The 16,902-nt window shown below is 39.3% G+C and overlaps 2 protein-coding genes and 1 pseudogene across 3 annotated transcripts; 2 read left to right on the top strand and 1 right to left on the bottom strand.

Moving 5' to 3' along the window:
• The first annotated feature begins 1,398 nt into the window (after window positions 1-1,398).
• Window positions 1,399-4,637, top strand: Reg3b (regenerating family member 3 beta). Its single transcript, NM_053289.1, has 6 exons — window positions 1,399-1,452; window positions 1,712-1,792; window positions 2,323-2,441; window positions 2,614-2,751; window positions 3,326-3,452; window positions 4,376-4,637. The coding sequence occupies exons 1-6, from the start codon at window positions 1,443-1,445 to the stop codon at window positions 4,441-4,443; spliced, it is 543 nt and encodes a 180-aa protein (NP_445741.1). The 5' UTR covers window positions 1,399-1,442; the 3' UTR covers window positions 4,444-4,637.
• Window positions 4,638-7,269: 2,632 nt separating this feature from the next.
• Window positions 7,270-9,697, bottom strand: Reg3b-ps1 (regenerating family member 3 beta, pseudogene 1; annotated as a pseudogene).
• A 2,322-nt stretch (window positions 9,698-12,019) lies between these two features.
• On the top strand, window positions 12,020-14,786 carry Reg3a (regenerating islet-derived 3 alpha). Of its 2 annotated transcripts, none has more exons than NM_001145846.2 (6): window positions 12,020-12,068; window positions 12,373-12,450; window positions 13,180-13,298; window positions 13,495-13,632; window positions 14,142-14,268; window positions 14,510-14,786. In NM_001145846.2, the coding sequence occupies exons 2-6, from the start codon at window positions 12,378-12,380 to the stop codon at window positions 14,575-14,577; spliced, it is 525 nt and encodes a 174-aa protein (NP_001139318.1). In that variant the 5' UTR covers window positions 12,020-12,068; window positions 12,373-12,377; the 3' UTR covers window positions 14,578-14,786. The 2 variants fall into 2 exon arrangements, with proteins under 2 accessions (NP_001139318.1, NP_742074.2); NM_172077.2 differs by having other exon boundaries at window positions 12,047-12,068; window positions 12,244-12,450.
• The last annotated feature ends 2,116 nt before the right edge of the window (window positions 14,787-16,902 follow it).

Raw genomic sequence — 16,902 nt, forward strand, 5'->3', positions numbered from 1 at the left:
AACCGGGAAAGGGAATAACACTCGAAATGTATATAAGAAATACTCAAGTTAATAAAAAAAAAAAAAAAAACCATTAGCTACATTTATATTACAGTTCTTGTTTTTGTTTTTGTTTTCTTCTAGAAAGCAATAGCTGTCCTTCAGTCTGCAGATTTTCCAGTTAGTCATAAAGACTATCAAACAAATGTACACAAGATTTGATATTTAGTTCAGTTAACTAATTTTCTGCTAACAAAGTCAAATGTATTTCAAAGCCATGATGTCTTCTTGCGCATGTGCTAATGTGGAAGCATCCCAAGGTTTTGCCCACAGCAGGGTTTCTGTCCTCAGACTTCTCTCTGATCTTGCTTTGAGATAGGCTGCTAATAAGATACCCAGATTGGCCTTGAACTTATTCTTCCACATAGACAGGTCGTGCCTACATTGCAACCCTTCTACTTCAGCATCCTGAGTAGTTTGGATTGCAAATCTGTGCTCCAGAACCAGACAATGGCTATTTGCTATTTATAAGTATACAAGAAGAACACAGGCTGGTGACCTGGAAAGCTATGGAACCTTTTTTGGTACCATGAGTACAAATGTCACAGTGTGAAAACAGAAAAGGAACACTCACTATGAAATGAAGGGTAGACATACACAGTTATTGTAAAAGGGTCCAGAAGATTACTGGTCCTATGAGATCTCAGTCTGTACATGATATCCAAGGCAGAAAATTACCAAGCTGGACAGAGGACAATGAATGAGACTTATTCTTAACCTCAGAGAAATGTATGTAAGGTAAGTTGGTTGATATGATTTTTCTTAAGGTTTGTGCAAGAATGTTTACTTAATAAAAGCTAACTTTACAAAATGATATGAAGCTTTATCAACATATCTAAAATCATCATTTCTTTCTTTAGTATGAATATATAACTTTGAATCATTTAAATTACACCTACAATTTTTAATCCACTCAATTCTTACTAATTTTTAGACTTCCAGATGAATTTCAAGCAATCTGTATAAAAGTGAGACTTTTTAAATTGATTCTAAATGCACTCAGATTTATTTTTCTTAACTTATCAGGTAATAAAACTTTAAAACTATGTCACAGAAAAATGTGTTTCCCAATGCCACCATTTTTTCCTTGTGTTTCCCAGAACAGAGTATCTGGAAAAGGGTGTGGAGGGTTCAAACTTCACTCACACCTGAGGTAAAGCAGGGCTGCTAACAGGAAAGAGGTAATATTTATGACAATTATCAGTTGTTACCAGAAAAGTCACCTGCTCTTTCTTGGAAACTCTTTGAGCCAATGCCAAGTGCTTCCCATCATCCTAGGCTGCATACGCATTCCAGTTATTTACTATGATGCCCCTCCCTCATGTCCCGTTATAAAAACACAGCCATCTCTGTCCTCACAAACCATCCAGATCTCTGCAAGACAGCTAAGGAGGAGCAGAAAGATGATGAGAGGTAGGCATTGGTTCATCTCTCACACACAGGGCAGGTGTCTGTGTCCTCAGACAACACAGAGCTTTGTAACTGGCTTTTTAGGAAGATCTCAGGGGAAGGAAATAAAATTGATTTCCACTTAATTTCTATATCACAGGAGAGAGACAGGGTGATATAATTTTCCATTGAGAGTTAATCAAAGAACAGGAGGATTGGTTCTCTCTGAATGTCCTCACTAACCACAGTACCTGGAGTTACTCTGTCTGTTCCTCCCTCACAGTTAAGATGTTGCATCGCTTGGCCTTCCCAGTCATGTCCTGGATGCTGCTCTCCTGCCTGATGCTCTTATCACAGGTGCAAGGTAAGACATCTCTGTCAGAAACAATAAGTCTTGCAAGTTTATTGAGACTAGAAAGTCTCATGTGGCAGTTAGGAGGAAAATATACACAGGTAAACTGCATGCAACTGTTCTACTATACTGTCTTCCTCCAGGCCATTGTTGTAGAAGGTATCAAAGTGGTTGGTCTGTCACTGTGGAAAGACAGGGTTTCTCATTTCTTCAGGATGCTGTAATTTATGTTGCTAGGATAAAAAGGGAAAATATGATGATTAATAATGAACTCTATGGGAGAAGTTATGAACAACTGAATTTAAGACTCTCTGCCCAGAACTGGTAGAGTCATGAATTAATGTATAGGAAAGGAGAGAAATAGACTGCTGCACCACTTACTATGTCTGTTCATCCTAGAAAACTTTTTTCAAAAACTGTTGGAAAACTTGATATTGATTTTCTTCCAAAAAATTATCTACAAAAATATCCCTCTTTTGACCTTCCATCTAAATCTCACTTTTCATCTCACCCATTGCTTTATTTATCTTACTCCACCCCAGGAGAAGACTCTCCGAAGAAAATACCCTCTGCACGCATTAGTTGCCCCAAAGGCTCCCAGGCATATGGCTCCTACTGCTATGCCCTGTTTCAGATACCACAGACCTGGTTTGATGCAGAAGTAAGTGCTGGGAAGAGGAAGATACATGTGGATCATGGGGCAATGTTAGGTTTCATTCTCCCTAGTTCCTTCTGTCTGAGATGAAGAGCTGACTTTAAAGTTAACCTCTCCTCTTACCTACTTCTGTCTTCCAGTGAAGTCTAAATCCTCTTTCATTTTGTTCCTCACATAGCTGGCCTGCCAGAAGAGACCTGAAGGACACCTTGTATCTGTGCTCAATGTAGCTGAAGCTTCATTCTTGGCATCCATGGTCAAGAACACTGGAAACAGCTACCAATATACCTGGATTGGACTCCATGACCCCACTCTTGTATGACACCCTCTTCTCTGTTTCCCCTCAATGCTATTATCATGTCTATGCCTCCCCAGAAAGAACCCTAAAAGACAGGAATCAGACACTGCATAACATCAGGACCAGGGAAACTGTCATGGACAGTTGTAGAGTTGTGTGCTATGGGAGCCCTAGACTTCAGATGAAGATCATGTGCCTATTATTGACATTTGGAGAGGTCTGCACAAGGCACTGGAATTACTCTCTGTCAGTTTTAGAAAGTCTACACACTGCAGGATCAATACACACAGAATAAAGAGACAACTTATATTTTCTCTTGATAGAATAGCCACCTTTCTTCCATTTTAGATTAAATTGCTGATTTAGCACCAATTATATCTTGAATACACATCAATGGGTATTAATTCCATCAGTAGTTTCTGTGTTTATAAATAGAAGTGAAGACAACAACAATTTCTATTGGTGTGCTTTGAAAGCTACATATATTAAACCAATTTCTGAGAGGTTGGGAGGGAATGTAGGATTTCATTGATGATTTCACAACTGCGGAGCTTACAGGACCCTTCTTTTTATCTGCATACCTCCTCACTAGGGTGGAGAACCCAATGGAGGTGGATGGGAGTGGAGTAACAATGACATAATGAATTATGTCAACTGGGAGAGGAACCCATCTACTGCCTTAGACCGCGGATTCTGTGGCAGCTTGTCAAGATCTTCTGGTAAGAAAGCAAAAAGAAAGCCATGATGCCTAAATCATGCTCCTATTCTCAAATCCCTGAGCTAGGAAGTGAAATGTGTTCTTGCTCTCTCTCATCTTCTTTCTTGGCTTCCTGGCCAAGACTGTAACACTGGTGGGCATGAAGGAGTGACTTTCTTTATTTTTTTCTCCATATTTATTAAATTGGGTATTTCTTATTTACATTTCAAATGTTATTCCATTTCCAAGTTCCCAAGCCAACATCCCACAACCCCTTTCCCTCCCCTTCTATGTGAGTGTTCCCCTCCCCATCCTCACTCTATTACCTCCCTCCCACCAACCATCCCATTCACTTGGTTTCCAGTCTTGGCAGGGCCAAGGGCTTCTCCTTCCTCTGTTGCCCCTACTAGGCTATTCATTACTACCTATGAATTTGGAGCCCAGGGTCAGTCCATGTATAGTCTTTGGGTAGTGGCTTAGTCCTGGAAGCTCTGATTGGTTGGCATTGTTGTTCATATGGGATCTCAAGCCCCTCCAGCTCTTTCAGTCCTTTCTCTGATTCCTTCAACGGGGGTCCCGTTCTCAGTTCAGTGGTTTGTTGCTGGCATTCGCCTATGTATTTGCCATATTTTGGCTATGTTTCTCAGGAGAGATAAACATCCGGTTCCTGTCAGCCAGCACCTCTTTACTTCATCCATCTTATCTAGTTTAGTGACTGTATATGTATGGGCCACATGTGGGGCAGACTCTGAATGGGTGTTCCTTCAGTCTCTGTTCTAAACTTTGCTTCCCTATCCCCTCCTAAGGGTATTCTTGTTTCCCTTTTAAAGAAGGAGTGAAGCATCCACATTTTCATCATCAAATTCAGGCCACACATTGAGGTGTATGTTATTACATTTCCCAAGATTCATGGTCCTCAGTAACACAACCTGTTTTTCTTCCCAGGATTTCTAAGATGGAGAGATACCACATGTGAAGTGAAGTTGCCCTACGTCTGCAAATTTACAGGTTAAAATTACCAGACAGCAAACAGCTTTAGTTTGTCCTGAAGCACATCCTGTCAAGGGGCAAAATATGAAGACTTGCGTAGAAAAAGTGTATTCTATCTACAGTCCACATTGGAGCTCTAATCATTCTTTAGCCAATTTTGTATAAGTTGTGTCCTCATGTCTTGGAAAGCAGTAATAAACCTCAGTCTCTCTTCGAATTTTGTGTTCCATTAATATTATCACTATTAGTGTTATGAGCACACATAAATGTGTCTGAATGTCACAGAGTGACCAAGAAGATCAGAGGATAACTTTAAGAAATCAGTTGTTGCTTTCTATCTATTGAGAAAGGGACTATTATATTCGTTGCACAGTAAACTAACAATCATCAAAGAAATTGTCTTATCTCCTCTCCATTTTTCCATATCAGTAATGAATTTGTCAATAGGTATAACTACATTCAATTAATTTTAAGCGAGTTTCCTGAGAGCAAATGGACTCAATGCTTCTGGCTTGAGAAAGAATATTTTTACCTACCAATCCATCTTCTAGCCCTGTGCACCATTCTTTAAATTGCATTTGTAAATGTGAATCAGATATACTCTGATCACAGTTTCTCCTTCCCCAACTTAAGTTCTTCCCTCATTCTTACCCACCCAATTCTACGCCCCTTATTTCTTGCTCACTTGAAAAAACAAACAACACAAACCAGATACAACCCTTGCAAAGATATGAAAATTGAAACAAAAATATTAAAGCAAATGACCAATGGCAAAGATTGTCAAGATGAGAGAGGAGACATGACAATTGCTTCTCAGTTCCTTGTGTATAGACAATGCCTTATGGCATGTGTTTATCACTCCACTGTAACTAAGATTGTGATTGATCTCATTGAGTGTTGTCTTGTAATACATAAAGACATTGTGTTTTCTCAAGTCATTACTGAAGGTGGAGGCAAATTGTTGACATTTTTATCAGTTCAGTTATTATCATCCTTGACATTTGATATTAAAATGCAATCTATATGATATTAAGATTTGTTGGCAATGGGGAAAAATAAATTACCAGAGCAGTGCAGACATAAAGACTCTAGAACCTTCTTATTCCCTTTACAATGAGACAAAAAGAAAATTTGACAGTGTTAGAACATATTCTCTTTGGACTAATGAGAGAATTAAAGGAGAAGGGAACATCTCTTTCCTGGTGTTTTCATAAGAATAAACGGTATAGCTCCTTCTCTCTATACCTATAAGCTGTATGGAGAAAGGCTCAACGCTCTCTCTGTGTGGGTCCTTAGGCAGAGGAAGGTACTCCTGTAGGTTCTATTTCTAGGGAGACACTAATATTCCTATAGGATATTTTCCCTCACATCCCACATCAGAGTCTTGTGATAAAAGGCAAAAGTAATCAAGACCCGGTCAGACAAAGAGAAAAAGAAGACTTTGAAGTCAACCTTAAAACACTTAAGTCTTGCCATAGCTTGAGCAAAATATATACACAGTTTCTCCATTCTTTATACTTTCTCCTTTTTCTAAAATGGAGAAACCTAAGAAACCACTTTGCAAGTTTTGACTTGTTATGTAGGACCACATAAATGCTGATATTCATATTTTATTTATTTTTGTGTTTTAGTGTGCATGTTCACTTGTATGAGGGGGTGACCTTGTCTGAGTTCACAATGCCTTGGTTGAATGGTATGATCAGATCTGATCAAATCCCTGCACTGGCATAGAGGGGGCTCCTTTAGAGTCATTTGGACCAGGGAAAGATAAACACAAATCTACCAGGAATTATATGTGAGAATGCAAACTATCATTGGTAGGAGAATGTAAAGTATTTACTCTAAGACTGACAGTCTGCTATTCTAAATTTCCTGGTATAAAGGACTGATTAGTGATACTTAATTTTGCATTGGAGCCAAATGTAGGACTATCAGGATTATGGAGGAAATATTGCTAAGAGCCTAATCTTTGTCCTGTGACATGGTGAAATCTTTAACCTTGGAACACTGAACAAAGCCGTCTTTTATGATACTTGCCCTGGGAATGTGAAACACAAAACATGAGGAGAATCTAGACGGAATTTCATATATACAGTAGCTTCTTGTTGTGCAGAATTTCTTGTGTGACTGCAATTGTGATGGCCAACTTAGTTTAGGATGAACTTGTTCTCACTATTATTTTCTTTTTATTTCTTTTACCTTTCTCCTGATATCATTCTTTTCCATTTAAATTTTGAGATTTTTTTTCTGGTTTAAGAAAGTTCAAAACTGTTTATCTGTACCATTATGGTAATTACATGGAAGAAATTGTTTAAGCAATAATTTATAACAGGTTGATTGTTCAAGTAGATTGCATTTTGCCAAATATTATTCTTCAAAGATGATATTTGCAGAGAAGGGCTTAAGTAATATCAGACTCTATGTGTCCCAGCATGAAGGACATGTACAGACAGTCAGTGTAACATTATCATTGACAAGCTCTGTCTACAGATTTATCATAGTATGCCAGTAGATGCATCATAGACACTGTTTCACAGAACAATGCTTAGAACTAGGATTTCCCTTAGCACTTTCCAGAGGTTCCTTTGGTAACTGCTCTGCATGACTTTGTGCTTTATTGTAAAAATGGAGCACAATATCAAAAAGTATTGACTACATCTTATTATTGGTCTCTGAATCCTAAGACCACAATCCCCAGAGAATGTACTGGTGAAAAGCAGCAGAGATGGGATGAAGAATTTGGTGAGGGAGTGTGGAAAGGACCCGCTCTTTCTGGATGAGCCATCATATTCACTCCTTTGTCGATGGGAGCTTCAAAATATTTTTAGGCATTTGAAATCAGAACTTCCCTAACACTTGAATTTGAAGACATAGGTAAATATTGTGCCACAATAATAATCTCTCCACTTCTGATAAACTGCAGAGAGACAAGAGGTGAAAAGGAATGAGTCTGGTAAATTTGTGATTATAAAGAAAGGACAACTCAATCTTCTGCTCTGGACTTGGATACCACTTCTGTATACTCATCATGTTTGCATCTTCAAAGAAAGGAGACACAGAAGGAACCATAAGAAATGGGTAGTCACTGGCCTACACCGAATTTGTCAACTCCGGGCTGTATCCTGGAGGTCAAACTGGATGTGGGAAAATGGGTTTAGTAAGAGAAAACTCTTCACTATCTTACCTGAGGCCTGAGACAAAGCTTCACAGTAGCCTCCATCTGTACACACAGAGGCGTTCCTCTCCTCTACACTTAGTAGGTCAGAGGGTCAGAGTTACTCCTCCTCCATCTACGTTTATTGGGCATTGTGCCCTGTAAGTTGTAAACAGTGTGTGGCAAAGGTTCATTAACACTTTCCATGACATCTTCACTGATTCTCTGCCTAGTCTCCCCAAATTTGTTATGATCATACACAGTTGCATTGGGGTAGAATAATATTTGAGAATCCCTCAATCCTATTTACAAACTCCAGAAACTGTGGGATGAAATTAGGGAAACTGAAATGTATGTCTTCTTCATAAGCACAATTGGTGCTACATTTGAGAGTTCTTCAGAAACATGTGGACAAAACCTATTCTATGAAGAAATTACAAATACAGAACATTTCTTTGTCCAGCATTTCCTGACAATTGTTATGTGCTGACTCTCTGAGGCTGATGAAAAAGTCATCTAAAGTTTTAGTAAGAACTTAGGAAAAGTCAACAACAGCATATGAATTTTGTGTGAAGTCTCAGACTTCTACAAAGCTCTTGAGCTGTTATTTCGCTTGTTCTAATGTTACCCAGCACTGCAGCTCTAAGGCCTATTTGGTTCTTCAGGGCGAGTCTCAGGTACTCTTCCACAGGGACAAAAGGCACTAAGGGGAATAATCAAGGCAAAGATAGGATCACATATGTGAAAGACAATGGAGTCCATTCGAGATGTATGGGTGGTGGGTAAAACTCCTTTTCACCAGGGAGGACACAAAGATAATTTCACCATAAGTGAGCAGAAATGCCAGGTATCCTGAGAAATGCTTCTGGAAGTACACCTGTGTGAAGAACAGAATGAGAGAGTGAATGAAACCTTCCTAGAAAATGATAGATAATACGTAAGGTATTGTGTGCCTCTCAGTCAGCTTTGCCATAGAGATTGAAATACAACTCCCTTTTGACTCACAAGTACTTTCTTCTATTGCTCCCAACACTGTTTGTTGGCACTTATTTCTGCATTAGCCCAGGTCTGTGGTTTCAGAAACAGTAAATAGCAATAGGAACCACAGGCTTGGGATTCTTGGGGCAGCTGATGTGTGGAGAAGGCAGATTCATTTGTGATTGTTCACCTGGCTTAGAGAGGGATATAGACAGTGATGGAGTGAATAGGAGAGTGTAGAGAAGGAGGTCAACATAGAAAATGATTCTGAAGCCTTCTTTGAAATTACGATTGTAATACTGAATGACTTAGTACTTTCCTAGTTGCTGATTTTTCTATGTGTGTGTATGTTGTAGGGGATGGTATATGTGCTGGGCTATGCAACAGCATGTAGACATGATACCATAGGTGATTTCTTGGTCTGTATTTCTATTGTATTAAAAAGGGGTTCTCACCAACATAGCCCAGTTTATAGATTTTGCTAGATTGGCCATCCAGTGATCCCCATAGAAATTCTTCTCCCCTCCTCCCCAGCATTTGGATTAAAACCAACCACCACCATGTCAAGTTTAATTTACCTGGGGTCAAGGTATTCAACTTGGCTTCTCATACTTGCTTAACAAGTACTTCACTGGCTGAAATACTGTATGCCCAACAACATTAGGTTCTTAATTTAACAAGACATTTTAATGTGGAGAAGCATGATGATTTTTTTATTTTACCCTGTCATCATTGTCATTTGTTCTTTCTTCTCTGGGATAACAGGTTTGGAACTTCATCTTCTGTCCTCTCTCTCCTTCCTTAGATATCACTACAGACCTTTAAGCTTTCTTTTTTCAACCTTCCAACATGAGTTTTCTGATAACATGGGGAAAGTTTCATCTATAATAATGAAGCACTGTGGCATATCCCCCCTCCTCCAATGATCCAGAGGAAGGAAGGATGTGGAAGACTTTTCTGTGTGGATTCTCCTTGTACCTTACACACAAGACTCTTCAGAGTCCTCATTTCTCTTCTGCTCTGCATATTCACAGGGAATCCAGTGCTAGACACAGAAGAACTTAACCTTGTACCCAAGACAGGAGCAACAGGCAAGCCAGCAGCAACCAGGACATGTTATGGAGGGTCATGCAAGATATCACAATATTTGTGAGGTATCAGGAATAAGTCCCTGAAGAGAGTGTGGTCAGAAGTGAAATAAAAGGAGAACACAACGAGTTTCACTCCTATTTATGCAGCTTTGCAAGGAGAACCTAATTTGAGTCTAATCCCACTGTTTTCTCTGGTTCCAGAGCAAACTGGTAGGGACATGTTCACCCTTCAGTTCCTAATTCTTCTGAGTTTTAGAGATGTGTCTTGTGAGGTCAGAAAAAGTTCTACATCTCTTTCTGCAGTGTGGGAGGCAGATACCTGTCAGCCTTTCATTATCTTTTAGCTCCACTTACCTATATTTACAAAGATCTAGGATGGTTTGACAGGACAAAGGTGAATTCACTTTTAAAAAAAGAACTGATGGAAGGGTGTCCAAATGAATAAGTATAGCTCATGCAGTTCTCTGTGGTGGGTAGTGGTTGGCAAGGGTGCCAGGAGTTTCCAGTAAGAATTCAGGACTATTCATGGCAGAGTGTGAGAACTGCTACACATGTTCCTTTCCTGTTAATCCAGCTCTGACCTCAGAACCTGATCATGTTTCAAAACTGCTACCCTCTACCAGGTGTCAAGTTCTGGGAAATTTAAGTAATAACAGGCATTCTCTTGATACCAATTATGCAGTTTTATATAAACAATCACAATTTATAAACATTACAATGCTTGATTTTTAAAGAAATGTGTATAGTTGTATAAAACAAAGAACTCATCTTCACTTATATTGAAGAATCAACTGACTTCTGTATATATATGTGCATTTTTGTGCCTAGCTAATAAAATTTTAGGTACATCAAAAGTGCTGAATTTTGTGTGCTAAAACTTGATTTATTGAGTGCTGGAGAGCAAGTATATAATACAAAGTAGAATTAGCTGTTCAATGACTGCTTCAACTTTCTGTTAGCAGGACATAAACTGTGAAGCAATCAGTGAGAGAACATTTTAGCCAGGACTTTAAGGAACTGAATAGATTTGCTTCTTAGCTATCTCCATGTGTGAACACTAAGAGAGAGTATGCTAGTTCGTGGTCAGCTCTGAGTTATACTTCAGAATAGCACACCTGGCTTAGCCAGAGGTGGCTGTTCTCTGTCCTACCTGAGACTCAAAGTCACACGGTAGTTGAGTTCTGCAGCAACAGAGAGGTTACTAGTCCATCAGAGCTGCTCCATTTCCCTAATTCATTTCCTATGATCACATATTCATAGGGACTTCAAGCATCATTCAGAAATTATTCTAGATTTATTCTTTTAAATATGCCCATGCATGTGTCTATGTGAATGTTTATCATTGTTTGAGAGTATAAATGCTCATTTAGATTGAAAGAGGACATTATACCTTCTGGGGCTGGATACAGATGGTTATAAAGTACCTGATTTGGATGCTAGGAACCAAACCAGTCCTCTGGAAGAGCACTTTGTGCTATTAACTGTTGACCCATCTCTCCAGCCTCCTAATTTCTATAGTATATATGTTAAATGTTACTAGCTATTCACTGTGCTGACATTTATACACATAGAGGAAAAGGAAAGATGGCTAAACATGTAATTGTTTAATGTTAACTGGGTTAGTATCATCAGCATGGGTAAATTACATCTATGCATTTGCATTTGGCAAAAGATAGTTTTCTTCTTTTTTTTTTATTAACTTGAGTATTTCTTATATACATTTCGAGTGTTATTCCCTTTCCCGGTTTCCAGGCAAACATCCCCCTAATCTCTCCCCCTCCCCTTCTTTATGGGTGTTCTCCTCCCCATCCTCCCCCCATTGCCGCCCTCCCCGCAACAATCTAGTTCACTGGGGGTTCAGCAAAAGACAATTTTCTAAGTGCTCTTGTACTTGGTGACTTCATGGAATCTATAACTGAAGTAAAGACCTGCTTATAAGCATCTCTTTTCACAGTCTGTGTGGCTGTGTAGGAAGTATAAAATTGAAACTCAGTGGTTACAATGTCTAAGACAAAAATGTTGTTCAGTTGGGTTGTAACTCATGATTTTCATGCATTTAAAAAATTAAGCAAAGAAACTTCAGTGATTTATATATAGGAAATATGGTCAGATGTTCCATAGTGATAATGCTTGTGAAGTAGAAAATAGTTTAAATGTTGCCATTTTACAATCAATTGCAGAATTTCAAACATCACCTGCACCTGTGGATAGAGCATATTTGCTAACATTTGTGTGTTAGTTTCTGTCTTTGCCAGGAAGTCTCCTGCAATTTTTGCTGGGAAGCTCTCTGAATGTATGCCAAGCACTACCCATTATCCTGACTTACATAAGCATTCACTTATTCACTTTGATGCCCCTCCTTCGAATCCTATCATAAAAGCAGTCAGTTTTGTCCTGACGAACATCCCAGATCACTGCAAGGCAGGTAAGTGGGAGTCGAATGATGCTGAGAGCCTAGCAGGGGATCATCCCTCATACTATAGAGAAAAGATACAAGAGAATCTCTGTCCTAATGGAAAGTAGGACTCTGAGAATTAGCAAAGTCTTCCTGGGTGATTTTCTGTGCAAGGGGAAATATTAGATTCTCCATTTCCTTCCAGACCTTAGCAAAGCAGAGATGGGGCTAAGACTAGTGTATCCCTGAAGACCTAGGCAAAGGGAGAGAGGGCCCTCGTTTGCTTGTTCTCGTTGACTACACTCTCTGTGCCCTGTTTGCTGCTTCCTTGAAGACAAGATGCTGCCTCGTCTGTCCTTCAACAATGTGTCCTGGACGCTGCTCTACTACCTGTTCATATTTCAGGTACGAGGTAAGTCTTCTCTGACTCCGGCACTGAATTATCTGTGAGTGTTAAGAGAAAAGGAGCAAAGGAGTGTTCTTAGAAGTCTCATGTGGTAATTGGGAGGGGTCTCTGCACAGGAATATCACCTCATGCATCTGCTTGCCTTCTTCCATGCTGCTGGCAGTGAAAAGTGTCAGTGTTGCATCAGCACTGGAGTGAGAGGGTTTCCATTTTGTCAGGAGGCTCTCAATTATGATAGTATGTATGTTGGAGTAGGGAAGTATGAGGGCCACTAATGAGGCATACAGCTGGACCCTGCAGAGAATACAGTGTCACAGGGGAATGTGTATAAAGTATAAAACGAAAAAAAGAAGCTCTTCTACACCGAAAATCATTTTTTTTAAAAAAAATATGAGGCACCTAGTTAGGTATAGTGGTAGGTACCTTGAAAACTAGCATTCAGGAGGGAGATGCAGGAGGGTATCTGTGAGTTCAAGGCCAACTTCTTCTGCATAGTAAATTACAGGACATCCAAGGCTACAGAGAGAATTTGTCACAAAGAGAGCAAAAACAAACAAATAAAAAAAACCAAACAACAGTATCATGAGAAGGGAAGTTTAGTGGGGCTGTCACTGTCTTGATTGTAGCCACCCACTGCACAAAACGGCCTTTGTAAACATTCCCTTGAGTTTTTCTCCCTGTCCAGCTCCCACTCTCTATCTCATGCCATCCATCTCTTTATCTCTCTCCATCCAGGTGAAGACTCCCAGAAGGCAGTGCCCTCTACACGAACCAGCTGCCCCATGGGCTCCAAGGCTTATCGTTCTTACTGCTATACCTTGGTCACGACACTCAAATCCTGGTTTCAAGCAGATGTGAGTGATGAAGGGTGGGGCTGAAGATACCAACATAAAGTGCAAATTGGTGACAGGAGAAGAGATTTCCTGTTCCCATGGCTCCATGGTGGTGGGGTCAGAATAACTGTTCTTTTTTCATGTAATCTTTCTACACATCTACCCCACCACTAGACAATGGACTCTCAGTCTCTCTCTCATTCTCTTCCTTAAATAGCTGGCCTGCCAGAAGAGACCTTCAGGACACCTTGTGTCTATTCTTAGTGGAGGTGAGGCTTCCTTTGTGTCTTCCCTGGTGACAGGCAGAGTGAACAACAACCAAGACATCTGGATTGGGCTCCATGATCCAACAATGGTGAGATTCTAATTATTTCCTGTTTTATCTCCAGGAGCTAATGTCTCCCAAGCACAATTTTTCTTGTCTCCTGTCTGTGTATAATGTCCTAGCACTCATAGTGGGTGACATTAGGGTAAGGAACATCCTCAATACCAGAGTGAAAGGCTGAGTTCTATGGAGGTTCCTATTATTCAGCTTAATTTATTTTCCTATTTTCAACTTTTGCATTTTTCTTTTATTTAAGAAAGTCAATTGATGACTTCTTTTATCTTCAAGTAACTTTCACAAAAAATTTTGAGATCATTTTAAATTAAGATAAGATTTATATTTATTTATTAAATATTAGGCTTATTTATTTTGTATGTAAGTTTTCTCTAAATGTATGTGGGTGCATTATTCTTGTTCTTGTGATTATTGGCAAGGAGGAGTCTTATGAGATAAACTTTAAGTCAGAATTTCTAAGGGAAAAGTAGCCTGGTGAAATGGATAAAGTTCCATGAAGCTCTCTTCATACCTCTACTGTGCAGGGTCAACAACCCAATGGAGGTGGATGGGAGTGGAGTAACTCTGACGTACTGAATTATCTCAACTGGGATGGGGATCCTTCCTCTACTGTCAACCGTGGTAACTGTGGCAGTCTAACAGCTACCTCGGGTAAGAAATGGAATAAACACCATTTTTGCCCAATATATTCAGTTCTCTCCTCTACCACAGAGTCTGACCTTATGATTATACTCTGGAACTAGGGAAAGCAGTATGGATTTGTGTCTTTCTAACGTTCCAGTTTCTACCTAGAGAATGACTGAAGCTGAATGAAAGGCTCTGAGCCTAGGACACATTCTAAGGTGCCCCAATGTGATAGTCCTAAGAGCCAAGGTGTCTCCTCTCTCTCCAGAGTTTCTGAAGTGGGGAGACCATCACTGTGATGTGGAATTACCTTTTGTCTGCAAGTTCAAGCAGTAGACCCGCAGCATCCTGAGTTTATCATGAAGGTCACCGTGACAAGGGATGTACATGACAAGGCTGTACTTGCTTCACAGTCCTGCATCAGACTTGCTGTTATGATTTTCCATCTTCCTTCATCCGTTTTCTTCCCCCCATTTCAGGCTTTTTTTGGTATAGTTCCTGCTTTGCAATCTTGAAGATAAATAATACATAAAATCTTTTATTTTTTATCTTGTGTTTTACTCTCCTGATAAGACTTGGCCAAGGGTTGGAGAGTGGTTGGGAAAGAAAACTACACATTCACGACAGCTCAATGTCGACTTCCTGGTATGCTAGGGAGACTATGGGCTCTAGAGTGCTCTCTTCTAGATGACCATACTATCCTCTCACATCCTCCTTGCTTGGCAAACGGAGGGTAAAACTAGCCTCCACATTTCCTCAGGGCAGTAACAGTAGGGTAACCCAGTTAAATCCAGTACTGTGATTCCTTTAGTTTATATCCATGGAGTGAGTTCTCAGGCCCATTTCTTATGTCATTTCAGCCCTTTTGGCCTAGGTCCCCAGAAACCACGACGTGCTTTAGCTCTAAGCTGTCCTTCATGATCACTAAGGATATGTGTTCAGGAATTTAAAATGTGCATGTAATCAGCTAAACCTCATCCATTTAATTTAGACTCCATCAAGCCTCACAGTCTCAATTGCTATGCCCACCTACCTCATTTTCAGGCTAGACTCTGTTGCCACAAGGCAAAGACTCACAGATACAGACTTTAGGAATGTTGATTGTCTTCCCAGTGTTCTCTCTGTCATCAGCCTTTTCTCATTGTCTACTTAACACTGTATCAGTCCTATTAAAGCCAACCTTAGTCTCTGATAGTCTCCCATGGTGCTGTCTCTAGGCTATCTCTCATGGCTACAGTGTAGTTCAGTAATGCTCACACATTTGAACTCCCATAAAGTTGTGGATCAAATAAATCCCTATAGAGCTAGATTTCCAGTCTATCCAGTGAATAGGTTATCTATTAATATGTACTGAAAGCTGTGAAAATAAAAAACATGGAACACATTTATCAAGAATTGATTTAACAAAAGTTATACACACACGTATTCATATATATTTCACATATCCACACTCACTTAATACCTACATGCAGAAATATGAATGCTTAAACCATAGCTTAAATCATAGCATATAAAAAATTAACTCAAAGACTCCATGGCTCTATGCATAAAGGTTGTGGCTGTCAAGCTTGAAGATAGGAGTTCAATCTAGGATCCAAATGATATTAGCAGAGAAGCCCAAATCCATGTGCATGCACCATACAAACACCTCCTTCAACACACATTTGTGCACAAAATAAAGAAAAAATAATACTTAAAACTAAATAAAGTGAAAATTAACTCAAAATAAGTGAAAGACATGATTACATTACCAAGAGCAGGAATAAATAATTGGGAAGAATTTAATGAATTTAGTCTGGACCATAAGTTTTCATCTAAGTCCAAAAGAACAACCAAGAGAACAAGAGAAAAATGAGAGTGACAAAAATAAAAAGTGTCTGCCTGAAAAACTACATACAAGTAAGGCAATAGAGTGAACAGGCTATGTTTAGAAATACATATATAGAAGCAACAACAATTAGTGAAAAAGGATGCCAAAAATTGGAGGAGAATGGGGAGGGGATTATTGGAGGATTTGGAGAGAAGAAACCGAAAGGAGAATTGCTGTACTTACATTATAAATTCAAAAAATAAAAATATGTGAAAAAATGTGTTGAATAATGTAGCAGTTAAGAGAATAAAAAGCAGAACTACAGAACCAGAGAACTTAAGAGATTATATATGAGGTCAGTGGCTCATACACAAAATGAACAAGAAGCACAAACAACTCAACCATGTAAAGAAAAAATGAGCCCACTTGAAAGCAAGCAAAAGCAACTGAATAGAGACCACTCAAGGGAATTTGTAAGCACCCACAGCTGTATTTGAAAGACAAGGGGTAACATCACTAATTGTCAGGCATATGCAAATTGAAAGCATTCCGTGGCCTTTCTTTGCACCTGTTACCATGACTGTTCACAGCAGATGATAGACAAGTGCTGGGGAGGATGCAGAGAAAAGGGAATCTTTGTAGATATTTAATAGAAAGGAAATTTTATAGCCATTATGTAAAGTATGGGGCTTCCTCAAAGAGCTAGAAATAGAGCTGTCATCAGACTCCTGATGAGTAGTAAACATGTGAAGGAAACAACATCAATATGAAATGGAACTTCTTTAGCCTCGGCATTTCTTTCAGCATTGCTCAAAGAAGAAAACATATAGATGACCAGATTTTTAAAAATG

The sequence above is a fragment of the Rattus norvegicus genome, chromosome 4 (assembly GCF_036323735.1).
Source record: "Rattus norvegicus strain BN/NHsdMcwi chromosome 4, GRCr8, whole genome shotgun sequence".
Lineage (NCBI taxonomy): Eukaryota > Metazoa > Chordata > Mammalia > Rodentia > Muridae > Rattus > Rattus norvegicus.

Excerpts from the sequence above, each read along its gene's own strand:
- Reg3b (NM_053289.1), top strand. Across the intron at positions 1,793-2,322 it reads GCTCTTATCACAGGTGCAAG|GAGAAGACTCTCCGAAGAAA; the intron begins GTAAGACATCTC and ends ACTCCACCCCAG. Across the intron at positions 3,453-4,375 it reads CAGCTTGTCAAGATCTTCTG|GATTTCTAAGATGGAGAGAT; the intron begins GTAAGAAAGCAA and ends TTTTCTTCCCAG.
- Reg3a (NM_001145846.2), top strand. The coding sequence starts at position 12,378 with ATGCTGCCTCGTCTGTCCTTCAACAATGTGTCCTGGACGCTGCTCTAC. Across the intron at positions 12,451-13,179 it reads GTTCATATTTCAGGTACGAG|GTGAAGACTCCCAGAAGGCA; the intron begins GTAAGTCTTCTC and ends CTCTCCATCCAG. Across the intron at positions 14,269-14,509 it reads CAGTCTAACAGCTACCTCGG|AGTTTCTGAAGTGGGGAGAC; the intron begins GTAAGAAATGGA and ends CTCTCTCTCCAG.